We start from the raw sequence: 16,655 nt of genomic DNA, 5'->3' as shown, positions 1-16,655 counted from the left end.
GCAAAATCAGTTTTTGTGTGTGTTTTTAGTAATTGTTGGTTTCTTGGTAAAGAAACAAAATCAGTTTTTGTGTGTGTTTTTAGTAATTGTTGGTTTCTTGATAAAGAAAACTATAATATTCAGAAGGAACCAAAATATAATATTCAGAAGTAAACAGTGTAGCTGACTGAGTGTTTATGTCAGAATGTTTATTTTTAAACCACAACCTTTTAAAAATGATATATTTAACGATATCTTTAGCATTTCTCATCCAAACAACGTCAAACTTAGCACTGCACTTACTCGTGCCCGTGGCAAGACACCTGTCGAATTTGAAATCCATCAGACTAACGGTTCGAGAGATATGTGGTTAACAGACACACACACAGACAGACAGACAGACAGACGTTTCTGTAATTTATAGATAGATAGGCTAGTGCAAAATGCCCGTGCAAAATCAGTTTTTGTGTGTGTTTTTAGTAATTGTTGGTTTGGTGCCCGTGAAAGAGACTGTGAACGCATTGAATTCAGGGAGCAGGCTAGGTTACTACAAATGATGGCTGTGAATAAAATATAATATTCAGAAGTAAACAGTGTAGCTGACAGAGTGTTTATGTCAGAATGTTTATTTTTAAACCACAACCTTCTAAGTGCTTCTTGTACCGATATATTTAAGAAAACGCTATGCTTGAGCAAACAGCTTATGAAACTGGCAACTACAAATGATGCCCGTGAAAGAGACTGTGATCGCATTGAATAGGATATGTTTAGTTGGTGAAGAATAGCATAGGCTACTATTACACAGTAGCGATAACGTTAAGCGCACCAGAATCTATCTATAAATTACAGAAGTAAACAGCATAGCTGACTTATAGATTCAGTTTACATCCACAAATCAATTTGAATTACATCCACAATGAATTACATCCACATCCGTCGATTCAGGGAGCAGTGCAAAGTGCCCGTGCAAAATCAGTTTTTGTGTGTGTTTTTAGTAATTGTTGGTTTCTTGGTAAAGAAACAAAATGAGTTTTTGTGTGTGTTTTTAGTAATTGTTGGTTTCTTGGTAAAGAAACAAAATCAGTTTTTGTGTGTTTTTAGTAATTGTTGGTTTCTTGATAAAGAAAACTATAATATTCAGAAGGAACCAAAATATAATATTCAGAAGTAAACAGTGTAGCTGACTGAGTGTTTATGTCAGAATGTTTATTTTTAAACCACAACCTTTTAAAAATGATATATTTAACGATATCTTTAGCATTTCTCATCCAAACAACGTCAAACTTAGCACTGCACTTACTCGTGCCCGTAGCAAGACACCTGTCGAATTTGAAATCCATCAGACTAACGGTTCGAGAGATATGTGGTTAACAGACACACACACAGACAGACAGACAGACAGACGTTTCTGTAATTTATAGAGATAATGAATGTTTTTTGAGTATCAAATCAGCATATTAGAACTATTTCTGAAGGATCATGTGACATTAAAGACTGGAGTAATGATAATGAAAATTCAGCTTTGCACCACAGGAAAAAAAAAACATTTAAAAAAATATTCAAATAGAAAATATTACAGTTTTTTTTTAATCAAATAAATGCAGCCTTGATGAGCATAAGAGGTTTTTTAAAAAACATAAAAAATCGTATAGATACCAAACTTTTGAACGGCAGTATATATATATATATATTTTTTTTTTTTTTTTTTTTTTTTTTTTTTACTTAAGTAAAAGTACAGAAGTACTCATTTTTGAAAGTATTTAAGTATCAAAAAGTAAATGTCAATGCATTGTTTTATTATTGTTGCATTGTTTTATGTAATACTTACAGTACCTTATGCATCAGGAATCTATGCCTGCGTACCTACCCTCATATCAATATAAAATGTATTTCTAGAACACAGTTCCAGTAGTGGGATTGAATGTGAGATTGAATAAGTGCACTCAGTAACGTCCATAATGGACACCCAAATGGCTGTTCCCTCAAAGAGTGCCCTATTTAAAGTTTTTTGCTTTTATATGCTAGCCTTACTGTTATCTATAAGCGAGTGTGCTCCAAAACAATGACAAAATTCAGATTTAGGATACCAAACCCAACGTTGAAAATGAAAATCAGGTTGATGTCAGAATCCAACGTCAGATTGACGTTAATCTCCAACGTTGGACAGATGTTGTATTGTGGTTGAAAATGAAAATCAGGTTGACGTCAGAAACCAACATCAGTCGGGTTCTAACGTCAACCCGACTTTCATTTCCAACCAAAATCCAACGTCTGTCCGACGTTGGATGATGACGTAAACCCGACGTCGGGTTCTGACGTCAAACAGACGTCGGGTTCTAACGTCAACCCGACTTTCATTTCCAACCAAAAGCATCCCCTGACTGACGTTACTACTTTCTACTCAAGGACCTTGAATTAAATGTAGTGGAGTAAAAAGTACGATATTTGTCTTTCAAATGTAGTGAAGATAAAGTAAAAAGATTCCAGAAAAAATAATACTCAAGTACAGATACTCAAAAAGTGTACTTAAGTACAGTACTGAAGTAAATGTATTTTGTTACTGTCCACCACTGTATATAATGTGTAAATGGGGAAGTTACAATATAGTGCACATTTTATTTAGAATTAAATAAATGTAATTTTATATATATATATATATATACACACACACATGATAAAATAAGATATGGGAAGTTTTGGGATTTTAATTTAAAAAAAAAGACTTACATTTCTTTTTAATTTAGACATAAAATTATGCTGGATGGTTCCTTTAGGAGTTTTTAAAGCCACAAAACACTCAGTATAAAGTAAAAAGACCTTTATTACATTCTGTAATCCATGTGTTCAATCCTCATTGTACAATATTACTCTTTAATGTTTGTTTTATCCTCTGTACCCATAATATACCATAAAATTATATTCCTTAAAATCTATAATATGATTTATTTACTTAAAAATAAAGTTAAAACTGAAACAACCACAGAAGGATCATGGCAAAGAATGAAGACTCTTTTGGGGGATTTTCTGCTTAAAAATGCTCTTTAAAAAAAATAGGATTTTAATTTTTCAAGACAAAGGATAATACTAGACAGGTGAGAAAATATGTTACAGAAAATTACCGAAATGAAGAAAGAAAATATCACAAAAATAAACAAATAAAAAACACAACAACACTAGATTCAAAGATTATATTCATCCTTAATATAGTTTTGATCCTATTCTTTTTTAACCAAGTCAAACTGAAAAAGATCTCCAATAGCACTGATATAAGACGGGGGTAAAAGTCTTTGATACTTCTGCAATTAACATTCACAAGAAAAGTTACCATACACAGTGATCAAGGTTTAAGGTCTTCTATTTGGTGCAAGGTGTCTTGCTAGGCTAACTGAAGAAGACATTTTAGGACAGAGAACCCAGCTATCTCCCTGAGTGACTGAGTGTAGATGTAAACGCACACTTCCAGAACTACCCTCAAGGACGTGGCGAGCGCTTGTGGCAGTTTGTAAGGCTGCGAATTACACTCCACAAAAATCTAAATGGTTTTTACAAAGTATTTGCACCTTGTTACAATCTTTCCCCGCCTCCACGTTTCAATTGAAGTCAGTTAATACTAGAAAAGTGTAAAAAAATAAAGAAAATTTAGAGTGTAGACAGAACTTAGCAAGGAGGTGTTAAATGATCTGGAGTGCTTATGAAATCCAAGGAGATCCTTGGCTTGTGAGGGTCGTCAATACTAAAAATGGAAAGACTTATATTGCACGGGCAGACATTACGATACTGTATTAAGCACCCTGAAAATGTGTATTATACCAACTATATAAAATCTTACAAGAAAATATACAGCTAGGCACTGTTCCAGCAGTGCAAACATGAAACATCAGGCAAGCTTGTTAAGTTTAATTATCAGGAAACTAGAGCCTGATACTTATCAATCAATCGAAACATCTTTCATACCCTGTAATCTGACAAAAGCTAGAACTGGACACTGAGGGGTTTTGAGAAAGCCCTCCTTGGAGCTTCAGTTGGTGTTCTGCTTTCTGGACCACTCCTAAATCTCCCCCGAGACCAATCTTGAATTCCTGACTCGGAAGAATGGAGGCTGCTATTAAACTGCGGACAGATAGCAGATACTTTTTTGTCCTTTGTATTGAACAGCAAAGTTTTGGAACACAAACTAACCATAGTATTCCCTAACTCAGGGGGGTAGCTGATGACTCTGTCAACCAATAGTTGTGCTATATGTGAACACAAAGGATAAAGGGGAAAAAAACAAATCACACAACACTGATCCGCACATCAGACACAATGCAAAGCATGAGGTATGGCCTGTGAATCCACTTTTCCGCGGTGTCCTGGCGATTGACGGCGAGCTCAGGTTGTCCGTTGTGTCTGAAAATATATGGTTCCTTCCAGCAGCTTACTTCAGTGTTCTCCGTTTGAGTGGTTTGCTACACGCTCACATGGAGAATCTGACTTCAGAAAGTCTCCCTCATAGTGCCATTGTCTTTCTGCCATCTAATGTGGGGCGACAGCAAAGTCCTGCTCCTGCAAAGAGAGCAGTTTTTTTCGTGGCGTATTTAAGTGCTGTCCGCCTGTTTCAAAAATCAGCATGTCATGCCAATTCCAACTCCAGCCCCAGAATTCCACAGCTCTGGTTGGAAAGTCTTTGAAGGGGCTTGAGAACATTCATTTCAAGGTGCAACTTTCGATTTAGTTAGTCCTCTGCCTACATACGCTATCTACAGGCTCTCTTTATAAATATATTCTCAAATACATCTGTCGTTCTACATACAGGTGGTTTCTGATCAAATGAGGATATCAAAATATCATCTAATATCTTTATCCAAGTGGCATTTGTGTGGGAAAGGGTAATAAGGATGAGGTTTTTGTTAGTTTAATTGCATCTTTTAAATTTATATGCAAAAATAAAGAGCTCAAAAGACAACACACCACATGCACGTGTGGTGTGTGCAGTGCACTGTACGTTAGTTTGAGTCTGTGAACGTGAAGGTGCTCATGTGGCGTTTACGACCTCAGGTGTGTATACATTGGTCCCATTAAACAGTTTCTCATGGATTCAAAACTGTTTCTCTACAGAAACCAAGTCTCAAGAGCTTGTTTTACATATGGGGCAGGAATACATAATACATTCTGTCGTAATCCTGAGGCTTTGCCACTTGTCAGTTGGGTTACATTCATAGTTCTCTTCCTAAGAGTACTTGGAAAATGGTCCAGGGAAATATCCACTTTTCAAGCACTTCATTTTTAAGGGAGATCTAGGCTCCAGGTTTAATCGAGTACACTTTTCAATCAAAAATACATCATGAACTCCGTTTGAGTCACTATATGTAGGTAACATGAGTAATGGTAACCAGCACCTTAAATGACTGCTGTCGTTTAAAAGCGTCTCATAAGAAATCTGGGTCCTGTTCAAATAGAGGAGTGAAGCACTCCATCAGGAGGGAGGTTACAGATGGAGTCCTAAAGTGTAATGTGCAAGATTGTCAGTGCGTTGCTGGTTTTTCTCAAACACATATCCATCTACCTCCTATTTCCATTCCCTGTCTTTCTTGATCTTTCTCTCCCTCTCTCTCTTTCTTTCTCATCAGAGCCAATATGACACTTCAATGAATGTTAGCCCTCAGTGGAGTCTGGGAAGGTGATCTCGCTGCAGAAAACCTCTCTGTAGAGAGCAGGGAAGTTGTAGGCCGTTTCTGGGTGAAGGAGGCGGAAAAACTCCAGCTTATCAATATGGAGGTTGCTAATGGACTTCATCATGGGTAACTTGGACACCATCTGTTGAATCAATAGAAAAAGAAAAGACAGTTATAAAATGTTCCTACATAACTTCATTGGTACAAAAATAAAAATAAAATAAAGGGCTTTCAGATGACTAATATAAATATTTTTTATATTATTATTTAATTTGATTGAATGATTAAATATTCAATATTGTAATGTAAATGTTTTTGCGGTGAAAAGCACTCGGGACTTTAATGAATTTTAAACAGTACCAAAAGTTCAAAGGTTTTGGTCGGTAAGATCTTTTTCTCTTACGCTATCTCATGCTCACCAAGGCTGCATTTACTTAAAAATAAATACAGTACTTAGAAATACAGTAAACACAGTAATATTGTGAAATATTATTACAATTTAAAGTAACTGTTTTCTGTTTTAATATATTTTAAAATGAAATGCATTCTTGTAATGGAAAAGCTGAATTTCCAGCATCTTTACTCCAGGCTTCAGTGTCACATGATCCTTCAGAAATCATTCTAATATGCTGATTTGGTGCTTAAGAAACATTTCTTCTTATTATTATTAATGTAAAAACAGTTTTAAAAAATTTTTGTAAACCATGTTATATTTATTTGAACAGCATTGATTTGAAATACAACACTTTTGTATCATTTTAAATGTCTTTAGTGTCATTTTTTTTGATCAATTTCATGCACCCTTGTTGAATATTTTTTTTTACATCATAAAAAAAAAAAAATCTTACTGACCTTACTGAAACTTTTGAACGGTAGTGTATGTGTGTAACAAGTAATTGGGCAATTTGTATAAAATATAATTTTAATCTGAATTAAATTTCACCATAAAAGAATGCAACTGACTTTAGTTAAATGTCCCGTCTTGATTTGATTTATAAAGTATTCCAAACAAGACGTTTGCGAAGCTGAACTCTTGTAGTTCAAATCTTCTGCAGTCAATTCAGAAGGTTTTGATCAGTTTTCAGAATTCACACATAATATAAAACAGTTAGAATGTCAAATTTAACAAGCATGAATATATTTATTAACTGCATATGTTTATTTTGAATATCCTGATTTTCTCACATTTAACAGCTGTGAGAGTACGAACTTGCTTTTCCATTCAATCTTTGGACTTTTTCCCAGTACCTTTGACAGTTTCTCCTCATTGGCACCACTTTTATGAAGCCAGTGTTGCAACGCAACATAGACCTTCTCCTGAAGTTTCTTCACCTTCTGGGCATCTGTCAACCAAGGTCGGTCTATGAAATAAATTAGTGGAATAGTAAACTCAAATGTCTGTAAAGAGTTAAAAGTTAAAGATTACTTTGAATGTTATAGTAAAACTACCTGGAGACAGAAGCACAGTGGCGGTAAACAGAGCCATCTCCTCTTCAGACAGCTGTAGCCGGCTCAGGGTTTTAGCCATCTCAAACACAGCACTCACCAGATCATCACAGCCTACAGACAGGAAAAATACAGAACATTTAGCAGTCATTCAATTGACCTGGAAATTGACCTATTTTCCATTTAAATTAATGTTTCTTTAGGTTAAAATAAAGAGTAATCGTGACTTCATTATATGATTATACAGCACTTGGCATACCATTGCTCAGGTTAATTGCACACAAGTACCCAACATGCCCTTTGAAATGCTACAAGGTGCTAAATTATGCGAAAGGTCTAGGGAGGAGACTCACCGAGCGCTTTAAAGAGCTGCGGGCTTGTGAACTTTCCATCGAACAACAGCGTGTTGTTGATTGGGTTGTAGGCCCGACACATTCGGATCAATAGCACATCCAAGCAGCCTGGATGGTCAGCGCCGCATAGAAGATGGACAAAGGAAAGGCAGGAAAGAGGGAGGCAGAAGGGAGAGACAGGCAAGAGAATGCTCCACACGTACACAGAGGAAAACAAAAAACAATTGTTTACAAAATGTTTTCAAATTGAGGATTCATTAAAACAGTCATCATTTTCACAGATAAATAGTGATGTCAACATTCAATCGAATGGCATGATGGTTGTTTTAAAGAGAGAGAGAAAAAAAAGAGTGTTTTTTTGTTTTCATTTAAATAATAAATGGGGTAAAACACACACCACACAATGCACAAAGGGAGGACACAAACGGGAAGAAAGGGTGAGAGAAAACGACAAAGAGCCATTGTCAGAACACAGATGAGAAACTAAGAATACATACGGTCTCAAACTATCATACTATAAATATACTGTATTAGAAGATTTAACTAGAGATATAAACTTGGCACTTAAGAGTATTTACTGCAGGTATTCACTAATGTGGAAAACAGTATCTGATTTGGTTGCAGTCTTGCACAGAGTTGATGCTGACCTGCTTTCAGAAGGATAATCTGGTCATTTTGACACAAGTCCATGAATCCAGAGATACGCTTGGCAAACTCCACCACGTACTGGATGGCGTTTGTGATGTGCACAGCACACTGCTGCCACAACATCTCTGTGGACTTGGATAAAGAAATATATGTTAGACACTTCCACCCACATTCTGATCGCAATAATGATGAGCATTTGACAGTTTTTAATCCACTTTTAATTAGGCTGCTAAAAAATTATTGTATTCTGTGGGATTAGTTTACATGGAATGTGAGGTTGGGTAATTGCTAGGATCACAACGTACACATCATAAAACTTGCTGTTACACCCCATGGTATTAGAAAGTGTGATGCATCTCATTGGCATTTGACAGATACCTTGTTTTGGTAGACGCGTATCTCCTCATGTGTATAGAGGGTCCAAGCCAATCTCTTCAGTTCTTCTGAGCTGTACTGACTTGTCTCGATGTGGGATTTGACCACATTCTGTGTAATCCGTTCTAAAGGAAACATACATTTATACAATTAATGCACAACATCTTTACAAAGTTTGTTAACTATGGAAGCATATAGGAATATATGATATATTGGCAGATATTAGTTATATTATTACTGAATTTATCAGTATCAGTAAATATTGGATATTTAAATGTACATGCTCATTTACAAGTTATACATATTATACATTTAAATATATTTAAATACGTAAAACTATTAAATATTTAAAAAATGTTACTTTTTTTGATCAGTAGTTCAAATAAAATAAAAATCCTACAGTGTACTAACCAATTTCCATCAAGGAACAGCCTTCAGGTGGGTTAAGTAATGAGCGAGTGTAGAGTCCTGACTCGTGCAGGGTCTGGTACTCATGTTTGATGTGTGTCACGTCACTAAATTCATGTCTGCTGGGCTCAGGAGAACTCTGGGAGGACGAACTGCTCCCACCGCTTCCCCCCAGCAGCTCTAGGCTGCAGTAGTCGGCGGCTTCCTCCGGTGTGAGTGGAAGATCCAACAGGAGACCGTCTGGTAGCGTGGTTATGTCATCCAGGTCGCTAAGGGTGGTGCTGGAGCCCCGGCTGTAGGCCCGGCCATGGCTGATGCCTTTCTCCCCGGCCTCATCACCAGTGTGGCCAGGTCCACCATTGCTCAGAACCCCTGCCCGCTCCTGGGACTGCTGGTGCTTCTGAACCTCGGCATAGAGGCTGTCACGCTGCTTTTTTGACATGCGGCCAAACTTCACCGCTGCAGAGAAAAAAGGAGGGTGTTGAAAGAAAGACAACATAAAATTTGATTGTTGATTAGAACTGACAAAACGGGCCAACATTATACCACATATGGCCAGTGGCCATTGGCTATACGAAGTCATTACATTCACACTGAGACCACAGCGGTGTTTAATAGGACTCAAGTAGACTCCACTTCCAGTAGAAAACTCCCTTAATTCAGATTAGACTCACCATCGCGGCTCATGCCCAGTGCCAGACACTTCTGCAGGCGGCAGTGCTGGCAGCGGTTGCGATTGGTTCGGTCAATAAGACAGTTCCTCTGCCTCGAGCAGGAGTATATCGCATTGTTCTGCTGACTTCGGCGGAAGAAGCCCTTTATGAATGAAAAAGGGGGGAAAAAAAGAAGAAAACTGAAGTCAAGAAGAGGCTGCATTTCCATTTCCTCCATGTTTGTAAATCAATTAAGTATTAAATATCAAGGATAACATCGTAAAATCAGGGTTACATTTTAAATTAACTCTAAAACCTCATTCTTTTCAAAGCACAGAAAAATCTCAAGGACTTTCTGTATGGATTTGTCCACCAGTGCAGTTGTATGATCATTTATTAATGCCATGTACCCTGGTGGTTCGAAAACATGGTTGAGTAATGGGATTCAATTCAAATTTGGCATTTGACAAAGACTTTCGGGCAGAGAGTCTGAAACAGTAGATCAGCTCTGGCACACACTGTGTGTCCTTTGGTCAAATACAAGCTGATTGAGATTTCTGACTGGTCAGAAAGCCAATCAGATAAAGAGGTTGTATTGTTTACTGTTTCAGGGAACAGTCCGAAGGCGTCATCAGGGTGTAACTACAAGGTGCTCTAGATTTTAACAAGTCTTGTATACTTGCACTGTTTATTATTATTTTTCCCTCAAGCAATGGGAACATTTCATGAAAAACAGATCAACAGAAACCTTTAAGCCAACTCTAAGAAATGTAGGTCTCCTAAAAAATGTATCATCATTTACTCACCCTCATGTTGTTACAATGTATGTATGAGTTTTTTCTTCCATGGAACACGATATTTCTAAAAATGTCTGTTTTATGTCCATATGATGAAAGTCAAAGGTGTTCAATGTCCTTTTGACTATCACTGTATGGACAAAAATCTTTAAAACATCATTATTTGTGTTGCGCAGAAGAAAGACACATTTGGAATGACATGAGGGCGAGTAAATTATGATATAATCGTCATTTTTGGGTGAACTATCCCTTTAAGCCTTATTGAGTAAAAGGAAAGATGACTTAAAGGATGCTCACTTACCTTGCAGCCTTCACAAGTGATCACCCCATAGTGGATGCCCGATGACTTGTCCCCGCAAATCTTGCAGGGGATTACTTCGATTTGAGCTAAGAGAGGGAGAAGTGGTTGAAACATTAGCTAGAGTTATCCTGCACTTATCCAGCACACAGCCTATAGAAGAGTCCTGGCTCAAAGCACAAAGCATTGAAAGCCATCCGCTATCTACATAACAGATCTAAAGCGAGCTACAGCAGCGTTCTTTGTTTGACACATTGATCTTTGAGCAATCGTTCAATAGCATAAAATAAACATAGGCCGACACAAAGCCTGAAGGTCTGGTTTGACTCTCACAGGGACGTGGAAACTTCGCTAGTGTCATATTCTTTCAATAATAATAATGAACAGCTAATGCACATTGAGCGGGGTCAAGCGCTGCAGCACATATTCAAAGACTCAGGGTTTTGACCCACTCAGGATGACATAACAAGTCCTTGCACCACAGAATCAAAAACAGCTTTATTAACAAAGCTTGCTCTCTGCTTGGCATAGTTGAGCTGGAATTAAGCGGATTGTGATGCTCTGTGTTGGAATTATAAACAGCTGCAGGTTCATGAATAGCGCCTTTGAGTGCAAAGAGTGCTTTAGAACTAAACAAAACTGAGTAAATACACAACAAAATGTGCACAAGTCCTCTACATCCCATTAAAACAAGCTGTTCTTTTCATTAAACTGTTTATCTAAGTAGAAGCGCCATCCCAGAATAGCAGGTCGATAGCATTTATCTGCAGTGACCTAAGGTTAACAACTAGGACCTATTGCAGATGAGTCAAATGATACAGGATGGATCCCATCCAATAAAGGTTATTTCCAGGGAACGCTGTCCTCTCAGGTGAACTTGATGTAGGGAATGTCATTAATATGTTTTACGCAATGACGCAATATCTTAGGTAACGGCTAATGTGTTGTGACAAAGAGAACTGGCCGTCCAGGGATAATGACATGAGGACTTACACTTCGGGCCGAATGCTAGCTGATGCGTGCGTCACATGTGTGAGCAATGGAGGTCGAGAGTGGGGGGGAAAAGAGAGAGAGAAGGAGAGACACGTCTGCCTGACATTTCAAGAAGCTAGGTTGATAAACACAATCTCCTGAAGTAATTTTCAAACATTAAGGAGGAAAATAAAGTTTATTCCATAATGTAATATGCCAGTGAAATTACTAAATGGAACATATTCATTCTTTTTCGTTTGCTCTCTTTCCTTCTACCCCATTCTGAGCCCCTAGCCCCCACCCTCCCTGTGTTATATAACTGCTGTCTGGCAACATTCCATGAACACACTCATTCAGAGGAGATCACCCTAGCAACGCAGTGACGAGCATTCCTCCCTCCCACCCCTCCCACGTTCCCATTGGCTCGTGACAGCGTAGCTTTGATTCTGACTCGCCCGCTCACATGCCACTCACCTGCGTAGCATGGTCAGGCTATGTGGCTTAGCTGTTCTACTGACACACTTTCCTACTGAGCCGAGGGAGGCGCTTGTGCGGTAGCCTCGCAAGCTCTGTAATCTGATTACATTTTTTGTTTTTCCTTTTTTTTTTTCTCTTGGCATGTTTAAGGTGGAACCACAAAATCAAAGACCATCATATTATCAGGAAAACCAATCATTTCAGTTTCAGACAAATCTAAAGCCACTATAAACAACTCTGATTAACCTTTTTATCGGAGACATAAGATCAAGAGGCGCATTTTATGTAATGGCATGGGCCTGATTTATGACTTTTGCACACTTGAAATATCTACAGTACACTCATTAAGGGCCCTGTAACTTACACTTGCCCTCAACATGTGGCAGCCTGTCAAGAATTTGAGCACAGTCCCAGCTGTCTCAGAGCTCTCACATAAAACTATTTTTAAGCTATGGCTTCTGTGCATGGCGACTGGAGGTTGAATTTATCAAGCCTTTTAAGTTTTACTTAGCCTATCGAGTTTTCCCATGCTATGCGTCAGGTGTGTTTTTATACACACACACACACATATTCATAATGCAAAACAAAACCTTTCATATTGTGACTCTCACATTGTAAAATGACAGGTAAAAGTACACTGAACCGACTACAAAGGAAGTATGACTGAAATATGAAGTATTACAGCTTTTTGCCATAATATCAATGAATTCTGGTCAATTTATTAATGAAAAATGTGAAAAAATGAACAAAATATTTGAGGTCCGAAAGGATGAATCACAAAAAAGATGCCTGCCTGTTGTTTTGGTAATACAGTCAGGAACCTTTGACATTCAGGCTGTGTATAAAAGGCAAACATCTCCTTTTGTCAGGATTATTCATCAAGCCAATCTCCCATAAACACTTACGCAAATGAAAAGTATATCAAACAGCTCTTGTTTGTTTAGCACTGCTATAGAAACCGGAGGAGAAACACAGTCAGATTGATGAAAAACTAATTAAGAGGAGATTTATTAGAGTGCTATGTTTATCAGGGCAAGATGGAGTTAGTAATCTAGCTCTTCTTATCTCCTCTCTTTTGGCCACTCTATGTCACTTAGTCAGTATGTCAGTCCATCGAACACCAGTCAGCAGTTTACTGCGTGATGCTGGGAAAAACCCAAGACAAGTGCAGCGACTATGCCCTTTTATCTCAAATAATCAAACAACTTTGTTCGGCAACGTCCAAAGGTCCCGTTTACCTTGCACTTTGCATCTGCATAAGAGTGCTTAGCTAACCTAACCTGTGTGAGATGTGTGTGCACAGTCCATATTAGAGTCAATTTTGGAGCCTGCTCTGCGTCCCCACCAGCTAGTTTGCTTTGATCACAAGCAAACAGGGTTCCATTTGCATTCACTTACACATATGTGAGATTTCAAAGCAGTTTTGTGGTCAGCAGTAATGATTTTTCCTCTTCCACACATCACTTAAAAGTGACCTACCTATACTAAGTAAATTGAGATTGTGGAATGACACCGCAAGACTCTCTTTAAATATGCACAGAGGGATTGAGTAATTCTTTGGTATAAGTAACAACACCAAGTTGAAAAACATGAGCTGATAGGGAGTGTAAGGTGACTCTTGATGGGCATTAATTATCTTGATGCCTGCTGGGATTAGGAAACAATAAAAGTCTCATTCAAAAATAAAATAGGAATTTCAGAAAAATGTGTATGAACATATTAAGATGGAAATTGGTTGGTCATTATTATTAATGAGCCACGAGGCATAGCAAAAATACATTTTTATTTAAGACATATAAGCTAAAACACCATAACTTAGGTGTGTAACAATTATTATGTTCTTATTGTTAAACCATTGTCTGACAAAACTCTTGAAAATCTAGCAAAAGGAGATTTTAATCCCTTATAGATCAAGTGGCTGGTCACATTCTCCCATTGCCTGGGCTTAAGTTGTGGTTTAAATGAATGGAAAGTCCATGGGTAGGTGTCAAAGTGCCACTGTATTAAGCTGCTCCGAATTCATTTATAGACGGCTCATTGCCTAAGTCTTCAAAGCCATGGTGGCTTAAAAGTTACAGCACTCTGCATATAGAAGAGTGTCTTTCCTCTGGATCATGGATAAAGTCAAAAGAAACATACTGAATATATAACACCCATTTAATTTAATTTTGCTACATCTCTGCACATTTTGTCAATTCTACTTAGTTTCTATTCAGCACATTCTGGGAATTTAACAAAATTCTGTACATTCCAATGGCAATGCAGAAATATAACTAACTCCAGAATATAACATTACTAGGATATAAAAAACTATTACAATCTATTAAAGTTAGCTAATATATCTGAAATCACACGCAACTAAGCTTGACTGAGCCCTTGTTGTTACGCATTCGCACCAAAGCAGGCGCTGTTTCCTTCATACAGAATTTCAGGTTTAGTATACAGTTTGCCATCACACGTTTGGCATGCTGAGATTCAGTACTGGGTAAAGGTTAAAATAAGATGCCAATAAGGAAAACAGTTAACAAATCTTAAAACTGACCAATTCGCGCCCTGATATATCAGTGCTGTAATATGCTGTGCAATCCTCAATGACAGAAGTAGGTCAATGGAGCAGAAAGACTGTCAGACCGGCGGCCATGCTGAGACTGAAAAACAACAACACGCAGCAGATACACCCCCATTCCCTGTGCCCCAACAGCTCACAATCACATACTGACATGCAGAGATCTCCCCTGAACTTACTGATAAGCTTTTTCACGATAAAGACACAAACATTCAGCTCAAGTTCAATATGGCGGTTAAGAGCTTATACGTGACCAAAGACATAACAACTTTACGCACGACCATAATGCAGTATTTGAACTTTCCATTACGTAAGCATGCAGTTAAAATAACAGCACTTAGTGATTATTATATTTTTAAGCATTTTCAAACACTTTGTTTGATTCTTACATAATCAGGTGCGCTTAGCGGCAGCTAACAGTAACTACAGTGAGACGATTGTTGCCAAATCAAGCAAAAACAAGCAACCAGGTATAAAAAAACTAAATAAAAAGCAACTTGCTTTTTTTACTCTAAATAAGCAAATAATGGAGAAAAGAGAATTGCTCAATTTGAATAAATGATTTATTCTAGCAAAAGGCATCAATTAGATACACAAGTCTAAGTTGTAACTTGATACAAACGTCATTTTAATAACTATAACCCTTTAATCATAATCAAAATGTTTCACATACAATTGGCCATCTAACTTATTAAATAGCCTACATCTCTTTCATGCCCACCCCTTCAGCAAAAGTACGTGGTTACATATTTACATGCGCGACTATTCTGACAAAAACGGCAAAACATTAACTAGCCATTTTGATGAGACTTTATGAAACGAAAAGAAGAAAAACAATCCCAAAGTGGTTTAAAAAAAAAAAAGAGGCATGGCAGCACGGACATGGCAACCCAGAGAGACGTTTCCAACATGACGTTCATCGCTTCCCTCTCACGCTTGCAAGCGAAGAAACCAAACAGAGCTATGCAAAGTTTATGATTTCCGTGTACTGGTTATATTCGGTACATTTTTGAGTGGCGAGAAACTATTTAAGTAGTGAAGAAACATGTTACAAACAAGCAACAGTTGCAGATTATCTGAGCGATATTTTTGCGCGCTTGCGCGTGCTTTAGCCTATACTTTTATTAAAACTTTGCGCAGTTCGAGCAATATCAAAGCAAACACAATCACGATCACAACTGTCAAAGTGACAGTTTTTTCAATTATTAGACCATTTTATTTTGTTTCTAAAAATGCATTTTCTTTAACTTACCTCTCATTTTGATGCTATATTATCTGCGAATGATAATATAACTCCAGCACATTTGAACAGCGCCGACAGTAAAACTCAGGTGAAAATGGGAAAACTCCAAAACAGAGCAGTTGTAAGAAAATAACAACTAAGTTACACTTCATAAGTTACTGCACAGCCTGCTTGTTCTTCTCATCCGGTTGTTCAAAGTAAATTCCGCTTCATCATTGGCTTTTTTCCCCTGCGTAAATGCGCGCTCTGTCGGCTATGTAATAAAATGATGCCCTCTACTCTTTCCCTCTCTCTGCGTCTGTGCTTCTCTGTAGTCTAACCTACTTTCGGCGCGTGGACTCTCACATGATCTCGCTCCACTGGCCCGCCTAGTGCCCCCAGGCAGCGGCGCGCGCTCCCGCACTCGGGTACGCGCTTTAAGGAGGATCCGTGTGCCAGAGCTCGAGCGCGCGTGGGAAAGTGTGGCAGTGTGTCAGTGTGACCACAACAGTATCGTGGGAATCTCTCGCGGGCTCGCGGTTCCAGCGGCTGCGTTTGTTTGCGATTACAGCACAGCCCACTTAAAAAAATAATAAAAAAAAAAAAAAAAATCACGGCATTCTTTTCCTTCCTCACAGAAGCAAACGTGCTTTACTTGACTGCTACTGAGGCTTTCAACACATTTGCATCTACTGAGAAATAGTCAAATAATTCAAAATTAGGTGAAAAGGTCAGAGAAAGTGTATACATTTTTATCGGTTTAAAACAGACCAGTCCAACATAAAGTTATTATTTTAGTGTATTTCT

The 16,655-nt window shown here is 37.9% G+C and overlaps 1 protein-coding gene across 2 annotated transcripts; it reads right to left on the bottom strand.

Annotated features, from left to right (window-relative positions):
* Positions 1–2,782: 2,782 nt before the first annotated feature.
* On the bottom strand, positions 2,783–16,363 carry rorca (RAR-related orphan receptor C a). 2 transcript variants are annotated; one of them, XR_014609457.1, is made up of 10 exons: positions 15,879–16,186; positions 10,615–10,700; positions 9,538–9,679; positions 8,867–9,322; positions 8,459–8,580; positions 8,080–8,212; positions 7,433–7,540; positions 7,083–7,193; positions 6,597–6,994; positions 2,783–5,775 (listed from the first exon to the last, which is right to left on the bottom strand). XR_014609457.1 is itself a non-coding variant. In XM_084138431.1 (10 exons), exons 1-10 carry the CDS (start codon positions 15,883–15,885, stop codon positions 5,614–5,616), a joined length of 1,440 nt encoding a protein of 479 aa, XP_083994557.1. In that variant the 5' UTR covers positions 15,886–16,363; the 3' UTR covers positions 2,783–5,613. The 2 variants fall into 2 exon arrangements, 1 of the variants encoding a protein (XP_083994557.1); XM_084138431.1 differs by having other exon boundaries at positions 6,882–6,994; positions 15,879–16,363.
* Between the last annotated feature and the right edge of the window lie 292 nt (positions 16,364–16,655).

Source organism: Abramis brama (genome assembly GCF_963993115.1).
Source record: "Abramis brama genome assembly, chromosome: 16".
Taxonomy (NCBI): Eukaryota; Metazoa; Chordata; class Actinopteri; order Cypriniformes; family Leuciscidae; genus Abramis; species Abramis brama.
This window is presented reverse-complemented; position numbering and strand designations above follow the sequence as displayed.

What these genes read in the sequence shown, in the direction of transcription:
- rorca (XM_084138431.1), bottom strand. An exon ending in ACTGGGCATGAGCCGCGATG is followed by an intron (nt 9,323 to 9,537) that starts GTGAGTCTAATC and finishes TTTTCTCTGCAG; the next exon opens with CGGTGAAGTTTGGCCGCATG. An exon ending in ATGAGGAGAAACTGTCAAAG is followed by an intron (nt 5,776 to 6,881) that starts GTACTGGGAAAA and finishes TTGATTCAACAG; the next exon opens with ATGGTGTCCAAGTTACCCAT.